The sequence below is a fragment of the Lepisosteus platostomus genome, chromosome 12 (genome assembly GCF_059453375.1).
Source record: "Lepisosteus platostomus isolate fLepPlt1 chromosome 12, fLepPlt1.hap1, whole genome shotgun sequence".
NCBI lineage: Eukaryota > Metazoa > Chordata > Actinopteri > Semionotiformes > Lepisosteidae > Lepisosteus > Lepisosteus platostomus.
This window is the reverse complement of record NC_142622.1, coordinates 41,638,114-41,658,911: the sequence shown is the minus strand read 5'-3', so window position 1 is coordinate 41,658,911 and position 20,798 is coordinate 41,638,114. Positions and strand designations below refer to the sequence as shown.

Here is a 20,798-nt window from a genome sequence, read left to right as displayed (position 1 = left end):
GCAGTGAAAAAAACATGTGAAAACATATCTTTTTAACTGAGCTTTTAGTTAAAATAGTTCTTTGTTTTTTGTACTCGTGTTTCTATTTTATCTTTTATTGTTCTTATTTTATTACAGCTTTTTTTATTCATTTTTATTTTTCAAGCATAAATTGACATTTATGTTGCTCTACTGTTTACTGTGTTTTCCTTTACAACTGAGTGTACAGTAGAACTCTTAATTGTAAGATTATTAATATTATTATTATAGTGATTAAAATATATCATCAGAGCCGTGATTAAGGATCCCCAAGAGCTCAAAGCTGACCAGCGTCTATCTGTTTCTGCTGCCCAGCCGTGACCCCCATGGCTATAATCAGGGAATACAGCAGGGAGAACCACATTTAGGAGGGTGTGTGAGTGTTGTGTTCATCGCGTCCGTAGTGGTGTGAGCGTTCAGACGTTAGACAAATCTTTTGCTAATTAGCATTTCCAAAAAGAGCGGGAGACAGCCGGAAAAATCAGACGGAATAAAGATCCATATCTCACTGGTGAGGGTCACCTCCGTGAACACAAAGAGCTTGCTATGAGCTCTCCGATGAATGCTGACAGATTAGTGTTCGAGTGGTGGCTCAGGTAGTGGGACAGCCTTTTGAACAGCCACAGTTTGGAGTATAGTGCGCGCCGCGTAGCCTGAAGGCTGCCAACTCAAATCTAACAAATATCATCTAGCTCACTGCTGTCGGGAGGTCTCAGGGACACAGGGCACGGTTAACTGTCAAATCTGGGTGAAAATGACTTTAGCACATTTGGGATTTTCCCCAAATCTGTCTCAGGGGCGTTACTCCGAGAGCGGGCTTTTGATCTCACCGGCTTTATCACATTTTAATATGAACGGGGCTTAGCGTTTTGTACATCACAACACGATGAACTGTAAAAGGTGTGTGCTTGAGTCATGTATACAATCTGCAATAAATAATTCGTTACGGATTGGTCGAAAAACCCAGAGTACTTTGAGGAGGGGAGTAGGGTAGGGGCTGCCAGGCAGGTTTGGGGGAAGAATGCTGCGCATTAGGAAATCTTCTGTTGTGTCGCTCCTCCTGTTCCGACAGATATGCTCTCTGGGCTCAGAGCTCACGGTGCGAGGAGAGCCAGAAGGCTTGAGGTCGTGCGTGTGCGGTCTTTATCACCTCAGGGGTGGGGCTTTCCACTCAGGCAGGTGTCAGAAACAAATCTGGAGAATCTGAATTTGTTTTAAAGCCGCTCCGGGCTGAAAGTGCGCACCGCGAGCTACTGTAAGACACGAAAAAACCTACCTCATCTTCTGAAAGGGAGGGATTTTCCTGCCGAGATCTGTAGCTGGAAGTACTGTCTCTCTACAAAATAACAGAGAGGAAGATTCGTTTGCAAAGCGCTTTCGTTATTTAACAAACCCCTCGCAAGTTTGTCTCATGTCATTTCCCCCTTTTTAATTTACAGTAACAGATAAAGCATTTCTTCTGCAATATTGAAGTGTTTGACTTCACAGGAGGGACCTCAGCGGAACCTTGCAGGACCACAGACACCTTACAAACATTTCTATGGATATCCAGCTCTTTCAAGGATTCTGTGTATATTTAGTGTTTGAGAGACGAATATTTTTCAACGGTTATAATTGACAATATTTTATACTTCCTCCAAGGTAAAAAGCAATACCAAGGTCTCTTTTACAAACAATATGTCTTATAAGAACATTACATAATGAACTGCAAACAACAGAAAACAACTTGGAATTATTTTTCTTCCACACTCCTCAGCTCTCATTGAAGTCTTTTCAAATCAGTCAGGTTAATACAGTTTCCGGAGTACATGGAATACTGATTTAAATCACGGGTTCTACTGCGGGTACAGTTTTACTTCCCAAAATCAAAATAAACAACATTCTGTGTAAGACATTAAAAAAAACAATCCCCCAATTCTGCATACCAGTCAAAACCATTTTATACTGGGGTTTTTTTTCTACACTAGAAAGGATACATAACAGAAAAACATACTGACATTCAGTCATCTTTTGAGCTGGAACTCTGCAGGGGTAGAATTAAGGCCAACTTTAAATTTTTAAACAGTTTTGCTTAAACATTCACTCTTATCAGAGCATCTTAATATATAAAGTTTTCAGCTCTTCTACAAAGAGAATTCATTTGATACATAGCTAAATCTTTTACTAGCTGTGCACAGTGTGTTAAGAATTCTAAAAATGTCCCTTCCCTTTACAAATTCTCCTTTGGACAAATTTTCTAATTAATTCAGACAGGAAGTCATGCTCCCTCAATACTGTATTTGTGTCTCAACAAAACAGTTTTTTTAAGCCCTACTAGTCTGACATTATTTTACCTGTTAATAAATATCTGATCACAACCATAACTTCACACTTAGTAACTATTTGAAGGTCCCTAAAGACGCTGAGATACTGTATTAAAACAGTGGAATATTTTTCTTTTCTGAATGGATAACAACAGTGGTCACCTGCACCATCACGGTGTATCACATCATTCCTGCCACCAAATAGAATACTGCTTCTGTTCCTATCTAGGCAGGACTCGTGAGTTTCAGGATTCCTGTTGGCAGTAAAGAGAGCTCACAGAAAGGTTGAGGTTATGCTTCTTTCGACACGGTATATTCTGGTGCCTGACAAACTGCAAACAAAGACAGGTGCAGTTAAAGAGAAGACAAATTGCAAATGAAGAGGTGAGTTCAGTTTTGCTAGCCACAAAGCAGATATTGAGCTGGAAAGTGATCATATTTTGCTTTTCTTTTCTTTCTGTGGCACCTCAGTATTGTCCTCTCGAGTTAAGCTGGGGATGATCTGGGCAGAATTCAGGACTATCTTCCAGTTTCTTTCGGACTGTTTATTAAATATGCAACTTTTACAGGAAACCAATATTTCTAAATAAGGAAGCCTTTCTCAGTAAAGTACACCTACAAGTGCAGATTAACCACATCTGAAATTTAAATTGAATTTGAAAAATCCTTCGTGGTGCTTCTGCATTTCACAAAAAGATCATCATAGCCCTCTCCTTCACCATCGACTTGCCAGAAAGCTGTGTGGGCAAAATGCCACACTGTGCCAGCCTGCTGTGGAAAAGAGTTATCTTGCAATCCTGTGAGGTTAAGAGGACCTCTGCAAAACATATTCACATGTTCCACTTTACCTGTAAAATACGAATCCAATCACGTGTCACCATAAATTAATTAGATTACAAGCAATATATTAAACAAGCCTTCCAAGTCTTCAATGAACTGATTTGTTCTTTCAAACAGTGAAGATGGTTCTGGTAAACACCACACAGTTACCACAACAAAAAGTCACTTAATCTGAAAACCAGTCATGAAGGTTGAAGGTACTTTTAGATCAGAATCAGATCTTTTTTGAATATTTAAGACCAGGGGTTCTTAAGACTGAAGAGATTTGTGAGAAGCTGGGATAACTTTAGAGGAAGATATCTGAAGTTCAGGACAGTGAGGAGGCTGCTTCTTCCCTCGTTATTTATTTCACATACAGTTACTCTGAAAACGCCATTATTCTCTCAAAGCATTTTACTTGTTTTTAAATTAAGAGAGCTGACAGCTTGGTCTTCAAACACAATTGTAATTCCCTTTCTATCTTAGCATCCTAATTAACTTAATGCCTCCAAAGGTCTGCCTGCTGTTTAAAATGACCTCAGCTACCCCAAAAAACGACTGTGTAAATATTTCATCCCTTGGGGAGTTGTTCTTTGAAACAATCCGTTGCTGCCAACCAACCTGTTCAATTAAATTGGCTAATTTGGGTAATTGCATAACTTGAGTGCTAATTAGAGTACAGATATTGAGTAGATTTCTTTTGTCATTGAGAAATGCAAATCGAGACGCAGCTATTAAACACCTCCAGTAATCCATTAATGATCAGAAAGCCACTTAATGCTAAGGAAGGTTATGGCAAGCCCATGTTTAACCCAGCAGGGTCAGTAACGCAAAGTGGGACAATAGTCAGAACAAGTTATGAGTCCAATAAAGGACACATCTGTCAGCAACCATTCCACTGCACACCAAAAGGTCACAGGCTTCCTTTTGGTTATTGTAGTTAATTTAAATAATTTATATAATAATCTGTATAAATTGGGCAGAGTGGTGGCTCTGTGGCTAAGGATCTGCGCCTGTGGCTGGAAGGTTGCCGGTTCAAATCCTGCAGCCGGCAGAGGAATCCTACTCCATTGGGCTCCTGAGCAAGGCCCTTAACCCCAACTGCTCCAGGGGTGCTGTATAAATGGCTGACCCTGTGCTCTGACCCCAGGCTTCTCTCCCTGTCTATGTGTCTCATGGAGAGCAAGCTGGGGTATGCAAAAAGATAATTCCTAATGCAAGAAATTGTAAAGGGTTAATAAAGAATTATTATTATTATTAGATACACAAGTGGACTTGGATCTCTCCACCCCACCACCTGTTCTTAGTATGCAATAGCAGAAATGTATTGTAGGGAGGTGCTGTCCACTATGAGAAAGAGACAAGACTTTCTGTGCTTAAGATTCAGCAGTGTGTCAGAGCTGCATGAAGAGAAAGCATCAGTCATTAACTGATTGATTCCCTCAGAGAGGTCACTGCAGTAACCTCCATTAATTCATAGGCTGCTGGGAGACTACCGTTCAAGGGCAGGCTGGACTGCTATACTTGAACAATATTCACAATCAACCCATCGAAGCTCTTTGCAGACATAAGGATGAGAATACCTTGCTTACCTAATCAGAAGAAGGCCCTTTTTTACCAATTAAAATATTGCAAGCTACAGAAAAGAGCTTAATCTACTTTTGACACAACACAGCACGTTTTCTTGCACTGACTCCCTGTGGATTTCAAAATACAATTTAAAATACAGCTGTTCACCTTTAAGGCCCTCCATGAGCAGTTACCTTCCGAGACACCTGAACCTTGTCTGTGCTCTTTGGCCCTTCTTTCAGTTTCCAAAACCGGGGTCTGGGCCCTGGGAGACTGTGCTTTCTGTTCTGTTACCAAAAGGATGTGAAATGATCTTCCAGCCCATATTAGGTTGTGGAAGTCTGTCAGCAGCTTTAAATCCTGTCCTAAGCCTGTGTCTATACAGCAGCTTTTAAATCTGTTTTATTTATTGCATTATGTTTTGCTTATTAATTTGTATTTAATGTTTTTGCTTTGGCTTTGGTTTTTGCTGTAATGTAAGAGTCAGGACCTCGGTTTTACGTCTCATCCGAAGGACGGCGCTTGTTTACAGTACAGTGTCCCCGTCACTATACTGGGGCATTAGGACCCACACAGACTGCAGGGTGAGCGCCCCCTGCTGGCCCCACTAACACCTCTTCCAGCAGCAACTTTAGTTTTTTCCAGGAGGTCTCCCATCCAGGTACTGACTAGGCTCACACCTGCTGGGCTTCAGTGGGCTGCCAGTTGTGAGTTGCAGGGTGATATGGCTGCTGGCAAAATCAAAACGCATAAACAGAAACGCTCATCTTTGAGCCAGAGGGTCTGCTTATCCCATCTGAGTGGGCAAGTGCCCTCCTGGAGAATTTGGTGAACTTGGAATCCGTCCTCCCAAAATGCCCAACGGACTTGTCCTCGAGGACGTGTAGCTGTCAGAAGTATTCCGTACTCGGAAACGGACTCCTACATTGTATCTCCTTCTTAGATGCTTTCCTGCAAACAAGTGGCTCCATGCCCATTTTTGCACCCAGTGCCAGTTTCTGGATCCACGGAGCACCTACCGGTAAACCTTCAGAAGCAAACCAAGCAGATAACTGGAACCCAATACGACTCATGGGGCGAAGAGTTCACTGTGCACCTTAGGTGCAGAAGAACAACCTTTTTCAACTTGGATAATTACTTAGAACGGGCACAGGGCAACACAGCTCTGTTGTGGTCTTCGCAGATCTTTCAAGAGCCACTCACCTTCTCCGGCTCTCCACCCTCGTGCTCTGTGCCCTCAGCGCCGGGCCGGGCCCGGCTCTCGTGCTCGTCCGGGGCTTTGTGGGGGAGGGGCGGCGCGGCGTCGTCTGCCGGCTCCGTCTGGCTGGAGGGGGGCTCTGCGTTCACGGAGCGCCGGCTCTTCTTCTTGAAGTCGATGGAGGCGTACTCGACGGCCGGGCTTTCGGAGACGGCGCCGGGGCTCTCGTCCCCCTGGGTGGGAGCAGTCTCGGCCTGGCTCCGGGTCGGAGCCGGACAGTTGTGAGGCACAGGGTCCTGGCCCTTGATCTCCTTCAATGTCTCGTACAGCGAGTCCTCGATGTTAGCGTCCTGGGAGGTGCTCTCTTTCACCACCTCGTAGGGGGAGTCCGCAGCAGCGCCTGCAGCGTCCAGGGCACACTTCAGAGCGCTGTCAGGGGGTATGCTGGGAAGCTCCCGATCCTGATGGCCCTTGGAGAACTTCCCTTGGCTATCCTGGACCTCCTCCTGGCTGGACAACATTTCTTCAGATGGCTGGGGGCTGGTGTCTCCAGAGTTGTCTGAAAGAACTACACAGAAGACATCGTAAGCGCGTGGATCAGTCACACGTGGCTCAAGGTCCGAATGGGAAGGTTTCAGAAGCACCTTTATCCTGTCGAACTTGTGAAATGAAACATTATCAGCTCGATCTAAAAATAAGAATAACATGATCACTTCCAGCCCCCTTTTAAATTGAAATGGCCATTCTTTTAATAATCGCCTAATTTTCCATCTCTTTTTTTAAGCTTGTAGAAGCTTCCAATTTTCAAACTCACCAGTGCCACTGGTCAGCGGCCCATTTTGAGAGCAACTTCTTGATATGATGTGCTCATGACTGCCAGCAGACTGGCGAAGTGTTTCTCTTTCAGACACCTGCAAAACAAGACATTTCCTCGTCACCTGGACTCAAACAAATGCTTACAGTTCGTGCACAATTTATGAGTTCCTTGTTAAAGTGAATAAAGGCTGTGCTCTATGTGAAACAGTGCTCCAGAACTTAAATCACAGGACATTTCATCATTACATACAGTAATGTGCAAACAATATTACAGTGCATGCCAAATGTATTCATACCCATGGTGGAATAGGAAATTCTACAACAAAGATTTACAGACTGGATAATGTTTCTTGCTTTAAAGGTCTAAAAATGTCATAAGGTGATGTTAATAACATTGCTCAAAGCAAAGTCATATTCGTCATAAAACACAAGGGTCACAATTATCTGCAGCTAGTTTTACAAAAAAAGGATTTACAAAATACTAGTTAGTATTTTGTAAATCCTCCTCTGGCAGGGAATACATTGATTAGACACCTCATGTAGTTTTCTATGTGGTTCTGGCACTGCAGGAAGGAAATTGTTCAAGGTAAATTTTTGGCCAAACTTGTGTTTCTTTGCAAAAAAAAAAACAGGTATCTGTCCAAAACCATCCTGGACATAAAACAACCCCAAAAATACTTAAAAGATCACAGTCTCTCACAGTTTTTTTTTTCTCAATATGGGCTTGACGGGGACACTATACTGTGAACTGGCGCAGCCCTTCGGATGAGATGTAAAACTGAGGCCCTGACTCTCTGTGGTCATTAAAAATCCCAGGGCGTTTCTCGAAAAGAGTAGGGGTGTAACCCCGGCATCCTGGCTAAATTTCCCATTGGCCTTTACCACTCATGGCCTCCTAATAATCCCCCTCTATGAATTGGCTTCATTACTCTGCTCTCCTCCCCACTGATAGCTGATGTGTGGGGAGTGTTCTGGCGCACTATGGCTGCCATCGCATCATCCAGGCAGGGGTACACACTGGTGGTGGAGGGGATCCCCATTACCTGTAAAGCGCTTTGAGTGGAGTGTCCAGAAAAGCGCTATATAAGTGTAAGCAATTATTATTATTATTATTATTATTATTATACTGTAGTCCTGGGGTCCAGTTTCCTCTCACAATATTGGTAGGTTAATTGGCTTCTGGGAAAACTGCCACTGATGGGTGTTCAGCTCCCCGGCTCCCCTGGGATCCTGAATTGGATAAAGTTTTTAGAAAACTGATGCATTTTTTAAAGGGATACTTAGAGCAGTGGATACATGTGTCCCTCTTGTTTTCTGGAATACAGTCAATTGTGACAAATATTACTTTGTTCTGTGCAACTTTGATAACGCTGTTAAAGGTCTGACCGCGCATCTGAAGCTCATCATGCTAGGTCAGCGAAAGTTCAATTCTTCCAAACTAGTAAGTCTAGCATAGCCTTCTGGCGCCCCCTTGTGGTTTAATCAGATCGTGAACTGGGTTGATTGTCTCGGTCTTAAGGACAGGACACACAGCACAATGTAATAAATTGATGTTTATTACACCAAAGATGACCTTTTATTGCAAGGTTTTCCTTTTTGCGTTTTAAGTTTCCTGATGTGATTATTATTGTGAAAAACTATATAGGGAAAAGGGTCTTTTATAGCCTTACAATATCAACAAAGGCATCCATTTGCGACTTGACAGCCACATTTCAAGTGAAAACATAATCGCCAATAGTGCATTTGCAGGATACACAGTACATGTATATGGGACATTGTGAATAATAGGATATTATCACAGAGATCAAACTGCTAAATCACTTCATCTTGCAGACCCATCATAAAACCCATCTGCCTCAGAAGGGCACTCTTGCACAGGGCCACATGTTTGACAATAATTGTGCTAGGCTTTCAAAATGTCCGCAAGTACCTCCAGCCAGACATCACCACAGCTCTTCCTGGCAAGGGTACACAAATAAAACCCTCCTTTTACATCCCGGCACATCTTTACTACAGCAGCTCCTAATGGCGCCATAAAAGAAAGTCAATAAACATCTCTCTTCTGAAGAGGGTGTCCTCACATGTGTTTCTCCAGGAGCTTCTGAAAATTCTCAGCTGGGCTGAATTTTGGAGCAGGAGCTGTGTGTGTGTGGGGGGGTCAAAGTCATCTAATCTGCGCTGCTAATTTGAGTCCCCTGCTGCCTTCCTGTCGTTTGCCTTTTCCTGCCATTTCTCACTTGTCTCAGTCCTGATTGATTGTGTTCTTATGGTTTTCCTGGTATTTGTGTTGTCTGTTTAGATTTTTGCTTCCGATTATTATTCCGAAACAGAACGCCTTCTAGGAGGAACGACATTAGGAGCCGTGCCAGTCTGACCCCACCCCACCCAAGTCTTCGAGCCCCCAGAAAATGTCATTTCTTCTCTTTCCACACAGTGGCTTGCTGCTCTTAAGACACAACACAGCTCCGGGACCTTCTGGTCCCTGGTGTGACCACTGGACATGTGCCGTCAGGTCTGTCAAGCACTTGACAGCAGGTGCATAACATGACACATCCCTTCAGAAGCAAAAAACGAGAACACTTCAAATATTTTGTGGATATCGCTTTTCAAATAGCAGGTAGAAAGAATCAACTATTAATTAGTACATTTACTTTAACTATCCCAATCAAAACACAAAATATTTGACCAAGCAGCAAAAATGTTATTATCCCCCAGTTTCCGTCTCTGTAATAGGTCTTAAAATTGGTCTCCATTTCTCAGAAACATCACGATCGCTAGTTTCTGACCTTTTACCTCTATGGGTATTACAGCTTTTGCTGGAACAGTGCCCACTGTACACTGAAAACACAGAAAAGGCCACAGACACCAGGATATCGATCAACTAGGAAACGCAGAGCAAATAACAGATGCAACACGCTGGCCAGATGCTCTTGAGTTTCGACACGCTCAGGGCTGAAAAACAAAATGCATAGAATATAACTCACCCCATTTATCAGATTTTCGTGGTCTCCGTTGGACTTGGAGGTTTTCTTTTCTCTAACAGGAGAAAAAAAATGAATCAAATGAATATCCCGAGGGTTAAAATAATGACATTAATATACATATGTATTCTGGTGTGGTACATTTTTAAACATTTTATATGATCATATGCATACAGGTTTAAGACATTTAACATACAATACATATTATACATTTAAAAATAAAATTAAAGGTCTGGACCTTTATTACATCCTATATTCAATATTGTGCAGCGCTAATGAAGGAGCTGAGTGATTCTTTGGTCAGAACCACTGCAACTTGCTGAGCCTCACTCTCCTATAATTTGAAACCAGAATGTACAGCTGAGCACAGGTTAAGTTCTCTCTAATCTTCCTGCTTCAAGTGTGAGAGTCGCATCTTTTCTCAGCATAGTAGAAAGGATCCATCAGAACTTCAATAGCTCTAAAGTTGTGTTGATAATTAAGCCATTCCTTAACCTGGCTGAGAACTGGGTAAAACATACAAAGGAACAGGTAAAGGTTTATTCCCTTCTGCAAAGAAAAGAGAGACAACGTTTCAGCTGTAGAACCTTCTTCGGGTGTGTGTGACTTGTTCCTTTGCGTCCTACACATGCTGACACAGCTGCCTACTTGAACGTCTTAAAAAATACAATGTCACACTGAAAGTTGCTGAAAGGCATGAATACTGTTTACCAGTTTTATTGGTCCTTTAACAACACACACCCAGATAAATGAGTTAAGAAGTGGATTATTCAACAACAGTAATCATTGAGTAAAATCATTTGTAACGAGTATTAAAAGGGACACCTAGTTGTGTATGTTCTTTTCGGAATGTGGTTGGACAACTGTGCCCTATTGTTATCCACCCACTCCAAGTCATCCAGAGTTCGGCTGCTCCCTTTCTCTTTTCCTTTTCTCCAGCTATGTCATTACTCCAGGGCCTCCCCTGTGACTCTCTCCTGCAGCACAGCACCGTTTCTCCTGACTGCTCTCTCCCCTCCAGAATTCACTCTCCAACCCCCGGCAGTACAGACTACCCACAGAAACCAGAACGGCTCGGCTCCCAGCCACCTCCTGGTGCCCTGCTCCTGGTTGAAGTGTTTGGACAACACCTGTAATCTCTCTTCTCCTGCTACATCCTTCTTTAGTAACCCTCACACTACAATGCACCATGTTTTTAAATCTCGGACTTTTAAAGTGCTAATTGCACTTCATCCCTGTCATCATGGAATACATACCCTACTGATCACACTCCTGCTTTATAGCCACACTGTCCTTTTTACTGTTTCAGTTTGTAAGATTTTGTGATGCTTTCCTTGCATAGCCCACTCGTGCAAGCCTTTTGTCATTTTATTCATTTCAACTCACCTTTGTTACAATACTTAACGTAAAATACGGTCTGTTGCTCTGAATAAGGGCATCTGCTAAACACATTAACAATAATAGCAGTAATACAGCACAGCCTGTTTAAGTTGTATAACAGTCTGCACTGAAAACCAATGAAGTACTCACGCGTTCACCTGTCTTTAACCACCTGATATGGAACAGCCAGTTGCCTCACAGCTATGAACCCTAAGACCGCACACAGGAGAGAATGAGGAAGTGCAGGCTGAGGCCTTTGATCCCGCTGTCGAGCCACTGATCTTTAGACCCAGCGCAGGCAGGACCGCGCCGTACCGCCCCCCTCACTGACAGACTCACCCCACCGTCCTCTCGCCAGCCCACCAGACAACTGTGTGCCCCCAGTCAGCTGGTGACACAGCTCCAGTTCGGACCCGAGCCCAGCCTGTGCCCCGGAGAGAGCCTTTATCGCCGCCCCCCCCCCGGATTTTTCCTGGATTCGGCTCTTACCCCTGGCAGCTGGCACACAGAAAGACGAGCAGGGACAGGAGCAGGAAGGCGCCCACTGCCGTCAGGGCGCCTACCACGGCGGCATGCTCCCCGCTTGTGACCCCTGACCCTGGTAGAACCACATCGCTCAGGAGGGGAGCCATCAGAGATCTGGGGAACGCCTGCTGGGGGGCGCAGACATCCGTGGAAGGCGGTCTGCTGCAGAAAAAAAAAAATGACACTTAGAAACCCACAACAGCGAGAGCCGTTACCTGCCACATGCGGAAAAATCTCCTACTCCAGTTACTGGCACGACTCCTGGAGTTCAGTCCAGCGCCAGGGAATTGAGGTGGCTTTTTTAACCAGTTAATTAATCAGTGACAGAATGGAAAATACAAAGTTCAGTCGGAAAACATGAAGGCAGAGGTTTAGTTTCCCCGGGCCTTCTCATTCTGCTCAGGGCAAAATAAGCCTTCAGGGTTCATGTTTCCACAGCAACAGCCTCTTGTCAGCGGATCTCAGGAAGGGATGTGAAGGTTAAAGGAGAGGCTGAATAATCAGCGAACGGGACCAAATTCAGAGCACTTGTGAAGTCCCCGAAGTGTGGTTTCCTCGCGTAGAAAACATGCAGATGAGAGAACTTCACAAACGGAATGCTGATGTAAGAAAGAAGTGGCGTGCAACATCCTCACAGCTTACAGCTTTACAGCTAAAATTGCTTCAAGTACTAAAAACAGAAAAACGAACCCAGTGATAATAACTGCTTGAACGAATCTGGCTGGACACCCCACTCAGAGGACTTTAAGGGCCACCGCAAACTCAAATTCAGTCAGTTGTTGTTTAATACAATAATATTTCCTTCTGCCATAGAGCCCAACAACTTTTTATAAAGTTCACGTCACTATAGTGTGGATGTACTAGACCACACAAGAAAGAGCAGTAGAGGTAGCAGAATTAACCCTCTAGAGGTGGTTGCTAGTAAGCACATTTTTCCCCCCTTTCTTTCATTGTATTGATAGTGAATTCATTTCTCTTTCTTCAACAGTTGCTTGAATAAAAGCAACACATTCTTATTTTTGGCATGATCTTATTTACAGGTAGGTGCAGTCCTGTTTCGTCCAGGTTTTACATACTGTATGTAAAGAAGTCCACTAGAGGTCAGTGCAGCACAGGTATCGTTCACTGAAATTTTACTCCCATCACTGTAAAATAGTTTTTAATTGACACTTAACACAACAGTATATAGAATTTTTGTGATTTTAGTCAACTATTCTATCCTTAAGATGTGAGTATCTTATTTAACAACTGAATTGTAGTTGTTGTGCAGCATGTTGTCAAAACATCTTTTTTTCCACCTCAGAAATATCACTAGACGGCGCCCTATGCTATCACTAACTGTGGCTGAAAAGCTGATCAACACATTTGTGTTTTCCCGAATTGACAACTGTAATGCTGTACTCGCTGGGGTATCGAAATCTGCATTAAACAATGTCCGAAATTCGGCAGCCAGAAAACTGACCAGGTCTAGAGCAAGTGTTTATATTATTCCAATCCTGGAGTCCTTGCACTGGCTTACAATACAACGGAAATAAAATAAATCACTCAGTTAATTACGGACTTCATTGCATAGCTCCACCTACATGCAGAGAACACAGTGTAGTTGCTTTCCCATAGCTTGTCATTCTAAGTATCAGTGTGGCCAAAAGATAAAATGGTCTTCAGAGACAATTATTTTAAGGGAGGGCGTGTGTGTGGCGGGCACAGTTACTGAAAAAATCAGCCAAACAAGCAAATTCACAGGATGGAGATGAGGTCTTCTTTTAGGCCGAGAATGGGAGGGGGCAATTTACTGCCTGTCCTAACAACTTAGAGCAATGATGAAGCTGAGACCGGCTGATGTCCTGTAACCGAGGAGTGTCTCGTTAAGACCACCGGATCAGAAACTCAAGACAGACCCACCCGGGCCTCCCATTCTGGATGGGGCTACTTCGCCTGAGTGAAAATCACCACAGCAGCGTTCCAAACTAAACAGACATGATGCCAAGGGCGACAGACAACCTGCATTCATCACACGAGGACGGTCTGTAGTTGTGCAGTTCAGTCATTCCTCTGCACGTTTCTGAGAAGTCTTTTGTTTCACAGTACATCTATGCAAAGCAGGGGGTTAGTTGATCCTTCTTGCTGTGGAGATATTCAACGATTATTATGTGCTGGGCTATCATTGTGTGCGAGCTTATTTACAAGTCTCGCTGAACATTTGGCGAGCTCTCTGCTAAAGAACAGTGAAAATGGCAGAAAAGGTGGAACAACCCAAACTTGCTAAGCAGCTGGTCTTCTAAATAAGATCATAAAATACAATATTTTTAATCAAATGTAAGAAAACCAACATACTAGTCTTCTAGAGTGACAATGTTGCTTTTTCAAAGATAAGAAAGCAGTTAAGACAACTATTGTGAATGTGAAATAAAATGAAATCTTTTCTCTAGCAGTACAAAGAGAGCTCATCTATCAAGAACTCCTTTTTTTATACTTGCAGATACATTTTTATTTACAAAATCATGGGACTGCCTACAAAAGTCAACTTCTATACATAAAGTGACAATGTCCTTCAAAAAATAATCGAAAAACCATGAGACGTTAAATCATTTTGCCTTCAGTGCACGCTGGCTGGGGTTATGAATACCACTCGATTATACTTGTGCATCCGTCTGCTGTATCACAAATGCCAATGCAAACATCTCAGCAATAAATACTGTATTTGATTTCAAGAAAAATTCAATTAATCCACAGTCTTACCTTGAAAGCTAAAATGATTCTGACCTCTCTTCCTGCTGGCAAATACAGAAACAGCAAGAAAAAAAGTTATCCCAGCAGTTTACACTGCAGATATCGGCCACCTACTGAACATGTGTCCCAGTGCACAATTACACACCTCGTGCTTCATTGCCCAGTGTGCTAATGCTGACTTCATTCTGCATGATATCATCGCAGACATGCCCCACCCTAATTCAAAAGACAACAGGCACTTCTTGAAAGGAACAAGTTAATTTTCTTCAGGGAGGTTACTGTTAATTTGCCATCCCAGTGTGTGAGGGGATCATCTTTCCTCACTACTAACTGCACTCCTGTTGGCATCCACAAAGCTATTTTGCTTCTTGCAAAACAAATCTGTTTCAAGCATTAAGCAAACCAGAAACAATCCCATTGAATTCTCGGTGAATGCTGATAAGCTGGTTTGCTGTGTATTCTGGCCTGGATCTCTACAGCGAATCTAATTAAATTATTCATCTAATGACCTGCTAAACCCTGACCCTAAAGTGGCAGACAGAGAAGAAAAAATAAAAGAGATACAGCTACTACCGTTATCCCACTGGGATAAAGGATACTGTACTTTTCTGTCCAACTAACACGAAGTACATGGTGTTCACATAATCATCGCAGTTACAGCTCTGAAATTTAATGCGAACGAAATCTTTCAAGTTCAATATTCTTTTCTTAGTATATTCCAGTTCACGCTAACACAGATCACTTGCTCATGTTTGGAGACACACACACAGTTTGACATGTTGCAGAACAACCTACCGGTTGGCATATTGAACCACTGATGAAGGAGTGTATGAATGGATGCGTTACTGTATATTCATGCTACACCGTTCTCTTTACAGAAAGAAAATACGTCAGCAAAAACTGGAAAAACATCAAAATTGCTCGGTTATTTGAAAGGCCTCTGTCTTTTTGCAATAACAGTTATTCACATCAGTCTCTACACAGTCAGTGAGGTAGTGAATTATAAGCAAGGATTTAACCATGAACACCAAGGAGCTTTTAAAACAACCTCGGAGGTTAAACTGTAGAAGACGAGGAGTGGAACTCAATCAGGGGAAGAGCATCAAATAATTTCAAAGACAGTAAGTACTCGATTGAGCATGACAAGGTCGATCTTTAAGAAGAGGAAGGTATACCTTCCTACAACTGCCAAGAGCAATACAGTTCTTCCAATTGTTCTGAGTCAGTAGTATCCCAGTCACTTCACAAGTTACAGTAGGACATTGCTGAAAAAAGTCAATCTCAAAACCAGTGGAGTTCACAATAAAGCATTTACGTCACAGTGTCAATATGTGGCAAAAAAATGAAAAAGCAAACACCCTACTGCCAAGCATTATGTGTGTTACAGGACTGCTTTTCATCAACAGGGCAAGGGAAACATGTCAGAATTGAAGGGAAAATGGATAGAGAAAGTTGGAGGCAAGTCATAGAGCCACATTTATACCGAATATATACCCAGCTTCAAAAATCATTTGCTGAACCATGAATTACTGTACTAGCAATAACTGGCAATTCAGAGTTGGGTGTCAGTAACCTCCGATTGTGGCTGGCGGACTCTGTATGTGCTAAGCACACTGGCACAGAGTGTGTCTCCCAAATGATCTTGAAGAAAACCAAGGGAATGTCTGAACATTAGGAATGCACAGCTGGAAGACCCTGAGAACATGTCCAGAGCCTGATTCTCATGTGACTACAGAAGGGAAGTTATTCCTAAAAAAAAAAATAGGCCATGCTTAAAGAAGCCACAACATACAGAATAGGTTTAACGAGTACTGTACCTCCAAATGTGCATTTGATGCTTCAGATCGGAAAATCAATTACATTCTATGCAGTGTGTCATTAATTGTGATTCGGAATACAAATTCAAAAATCTGTCCATTGCCAGGCCAGCTCCTAACACTGGACCTGTATCTTCACATTTAACACTTGTTTACCTCTCCAAGTGATTTTAGACGAGGGTTTATGGAAAATATTTTTTTTCAGATTTTTCTTGAAATTGAATTACAACCGTTGTCCGTCACAAACATGACGACTACATGCTGCAATCCTTTTTGCTGGAGCTCTTGAAATGCAGTTCTACGAGGTCGGTCAGCATCTCTAATCGATGACATGTAAGTCGCCTGCCCTGCAATTCATCATGTGTTTATGGCAACATGGAGACACCATTAGTAAAAATTTCAATAAGGTCTGTGCATGGATAATCCTTTACCTCAGTCCTGTGAGAGCGACTCGGATCTTCCCTGTGGGAATTCTGTGTAAAGGCCAGTTTTTGCTCCAGGTGCCATCTGACAGAGCATGATCAAGGCATGTAATTAACTGCCACTAATTTTATTTCCCTAATACTCTTAAAAGCAGCTGAAGGGAATCTGCCCCTTTCCCCTGAGTCCATTGTATCAGTCGATTTTGCCAGCTCTGTGCTCACTGGGGTGTGTTACCAGCTTGCAGCCGGGAGTTAGTTCAATTAGCAGAGACGATTTCAATCAAGTGGCACCTCAGAACGTTCAGCCAAGTGATAAGGAATGATTCAGAAACACGGATGAGGAGCAAACCCGTTTTCTCAGCCTCGTTTCCAAGCAAGTAATGGAGTAAACAGACACCATTTAATCAACTAGTTGAAAGATAAGTCTAATTCAGTTATGGAAAAATGTTGTGGAAAAATTACAGCATACCTGATAATTTACATAATTATGTCAACAGAAAAGGCAAAGATTTTCAAAGAGGTGTGAAAATTACAGGGTGTGTTTTGAGATGAAAGTACTTAAGAACTCTAACAAGTTCAATACTTGTTTTGGCAATTTTGTGGCAAAAGCTTTTAAATTAAACGTTTTAAAGGTGCAGTTTCATTAATGTACGCTAATACTAATAGAGTGATAAAGAATACATCTTGAAATTGCACCATCATTGCGATGTCTTTACTTCTGAGCTCTGAAATGTAAAGAATCACTATGACAAAAGCACATACAGTATGTATCCACAGCAGCGCTGAACTGCATACAAAATAGGAAAACTATTTAAATCTAGCACAGGGGGGAAACCACACTGTCTATACTCTTTCTCATTCACACGGTATTGTCATTTATAACACCTCACACACTGGAGCAAAAGCTTTCTGGGTTCTTAAGAGATATCTGTCTGCGAGCCTGACTCAAGACATTTCTTTTATTGGTTACACTAATCTTAGCGCGACACTTAGCGTACATGTAGAAAGCATTAGCTGCAACTGAAGCGGGCTAGGTAAACTTCAGATGTTACCCCCTAATAGCACAACTTTTGAAGCATCACCATCTACTTTTTTAGATCACCAAAATTGCAAATAGAAAATTCTTTCCATCCTGCTCTTATCTCCAGCTACCATTTCTGTATGCAAAGCACTGAGCAGCTCCTGTCAGTCTATTTTCACTGAACAATGCTGTCTGTGTCAAGCTTTGAAATACTACCGGGAGTTGCCATTTTTCTTCTTCTGCAGGAAAACCAGGGGAAAGTTAACAAATAACTTTTTCAAGGTCAGGCAGCTTCAGATTAATCCATGCAAGAGAACAGGATGGACAGTACTGCAACTAAGTGCAAATCCTTACCAGGGTAGAAAAACAGAAACAACAGTCAGTCCACATCTGAAACTTCTGGAAGCATCTGAATCAAAATCTAAAAGTGCCTCCTGTTCTCAGTTTTAAATGCACATCCCATTGGTATCCACTTACTTTTTACACATATAATTACAATATTACAATATAATTTAACTGTAATTTAACTGTAACTGTGCCCACTTTATTCTAACCCCTGCAAACCAGACCCTACTCTTCCATGAGAGAGCTGGACAGTGCTACAAAATGTGAGTTTAGAGTCACTTCTGCTGACAATGTGCCATGAGGATTGATAAAGAAGCAGTTTTCCACTGCCCTTGTTAAAGAATTGCGAGTTGGTCTTCTGAAAGTGTCCTTAACGCTGATCTCTGTGATTATTGCCAGAGTTCTCAAAAAGTAGATAAAATTATCACTTAACATTTACCTCTATTTGTTAATTATTTGCCACTATTAACCCGTTTCAATCGCCCATTATGAAAAGCTGTGGTATTCCTTGAGAAAATGTTACAGATCACACCCTTTCTCTCTTCTTCTGTCCACGCAACAGCACGTTGTGACATCACATGCCTGGAAAGATGCTTGCGAATTTGTAAAAATGAGGATAACATTGGTCATTTGCCAGTTTCAGTAATAATGCAATGAGGTTACAGTTAGAGAGAGATGGCACAAAATTGCTACTGTACTTAGAGCCCATACATGTACGTCCACCATGGGCTCTAAGTACAAAGTACAAAGTTCCCATTATGGGCCATCCCTGGTCAACAGCATGTATCTCCCCTAGAGAGACCATCTGAAGGACTGTTCTTGGCCACCAGCAGCAACTACAGCTACTGAGGCATGTCTGACAAAATTTAAAACTCAACGGCCCGATTCAGTGTCTCACCTGATGATGGCAGGGGACATTTAAACAGGAGAAACCAGAGAAGCTTATTTCATTTCCACAGTGTCCCCTCGAATTAAAAGTTGTTTTTTCGGGTGACAGCTCCACAGTGCGAGTGACTTCAGAAGGTAACTTGCTGCTGTAGATGATTTAACTGCACTGCATCAGACTGATACCACTTAAACACTAAACCGCCTTTCAGATGTTCGTCAAAAATTGGTATAAAAACACATCTCCTGTACGCCAGCAAGCTCTCGTTTATTTCTTCTGACTGACTTATGACAGCGGTAGTAAATGGAACCAATACTACAAGGCATGAATAACTTTTGTCCTTTATTACATTCTGGCTGGATTCTCGGTGAGACAATCCAACCACTTAAATTGAATTTACGTCCTTTCAGTTTTTGCCCGTCTTCTATAAATCTTCACCTGTTAGTCTTTAAAAACAGAAAATGGGCTATACTGTACAAATGCTTATGCCTTGGCAACACCTAGATCTGCTCTGAATTGTCTAAATAAAAGAACTCAAGTCTAGAAAAAGAATGGGACTTCCTTTCTCCCCTGAGTAGGTTAGTGGTGTAATAAAGATGCTCTTGCACTTAAAACCCCATTTTCTTGAAAAAACAAACCGGACAAAATTCAGTTGAAGGGGATTTGCACAGCTGCACTCCACTGTACACACCCCTGAGAAATGGGATTAATTGGAAATGAGGTAACTCACACACAGCTGTTTACTACAAAGGTCACGGTTGCAGATTCAGCACTTTCCTTCAGTGAGAAATTGGGGAAACTATTTTGGTTTCCTGCTTCAGTCCTCTCCCAGTTACCTTAACACAGCACTAGACCAGCTAACAGTCCTCACTGGGATTGATGTGATCTGGGACAATATTTTTTCCCCCACCAAAAATGTCACATTCCAGCAAATCCACTGCAGATTTCCACACAGCATGTACAGAACACTATATCGACAGTTCCGAATAAAACACAGTTGTGGACGTTTACTGAGACCGAGCACTGCTGAATGTGGCTGACAGGCTCTGCCCCTGCTCAGTGACAACTCCCACAATGTTATCAATCCTCAGGCACAATGCCTTTTGCTGGTAGGTTTAACTGCAGCCAAGAAAATCTATTTTGTGAGTCTGGGTGGAGATTGAGCCACTCTTGACTGCAGTCATTTCCAGAAACTGCTCTTATAGAAAGAGGAACGGCTAGACCCTATTGTGCAGATCTGTTCTTTTGTTTACAAAATCGGCTAAATCCTTTTCCTGTTTCTATTTTTTGTGTTCTTATATGTGCATTTCTGATTATCTGTTCAATTCTCATATAGTTCCTATATTCTCCTCTTTCCGTTACTGCTCAATGTACTGTAGCCAATCAGGATGGCAAGATAAGATACCTTTTTCTTGTTCCTGACTGGCTCATGCCGTTGTCGAGACAGGCTGACTTGTAGTTTGGTCTGAAGGTGTGTGGACACCACTGGTAGGACTGGTTTTGGCAACTCTCATCAGGAACAGTCAACTCTGTGACTTCACCTCCAGTGTTAATCGGTTCAGACCCTCCATGCATTCATTCTGAAACACCCTTTTCAGTTTTTTTTCACGGCATGTCATTAATTTTTTAGTATATGAAGATAATCTTTCCAACGGGTAGGAAGAGTGAGATCTTCCTATTTCTTTTAATCATTTTTTTTAATCGGTTTGTATTTGCTTTTGATGTTTTTGACTGATTTAAAGGCAGGGCATTCAGTATTTCAACTTTGTATCATGGCTTTGACATTACGAGAGGATTAGTGGGTCTTGAAGTTAGGGTACCCTCTCTTCCAGTGTTTCATTTTTGGGGCTGTGTGGGTGAAGGGCTTCATGTTCTTGTTAGGTTGTGGGTCAGGGAGGAATGGGGTACTGTGAGCACCGCAGCCCAAGCAAACTTAAAGATCTTTTTACTATCACCCTTATTCTCTCT

The 20,798-nt window shown here is 42.3% G+C and overlaps 1 protein-coding gene across 15 annotated transcripts in view; it reads right to left on the bottom strand.

The window, feature by feature from the left end:
* Positions 1–20,798, bottom strand: part of pag1 (phosphoprotein membrane anchor with glycosphingolipid microdomains 1) — a 55,450-nt gene that overhangs the window by 5,998 nt on the left and 28,654 nt on the right. For 9 of the 15 annotated variants that reach the window (XM_088601954.1, XM_088601956.1, XM_088601964.1 and 6 more), the window contains 5 exons: positions 11,574–11,771; positions 9,708–9,759; positions 6,722–6,818; positions 5,913–6,475; positions 1,295–1,354 (listed from right to left, as the gene is read on the bottom strand). In XM_088601954.1, the coding sequence (XP_088458080.1) occupies positions 1,295–1,354; positions 5,913–6,475; positions 6,722–6,818; positions 9,708–9,759; positions 11,574–11,771 (970 nt within the window). Of the gene's footprint in view, positions 1–1,294; positions 1,355–5,912; positions 6,476–6,721; positions 6,819–9,707; positions 9,760–11,573; positions 11,772–14,348; positions 14,531–20,798 lie in introns of those variants that run through there. The other 6 variants (XM_088601958.1, XM_088601960.1, XM_088601961.1 and 3 more) reach the window with 2 other exon arrangements.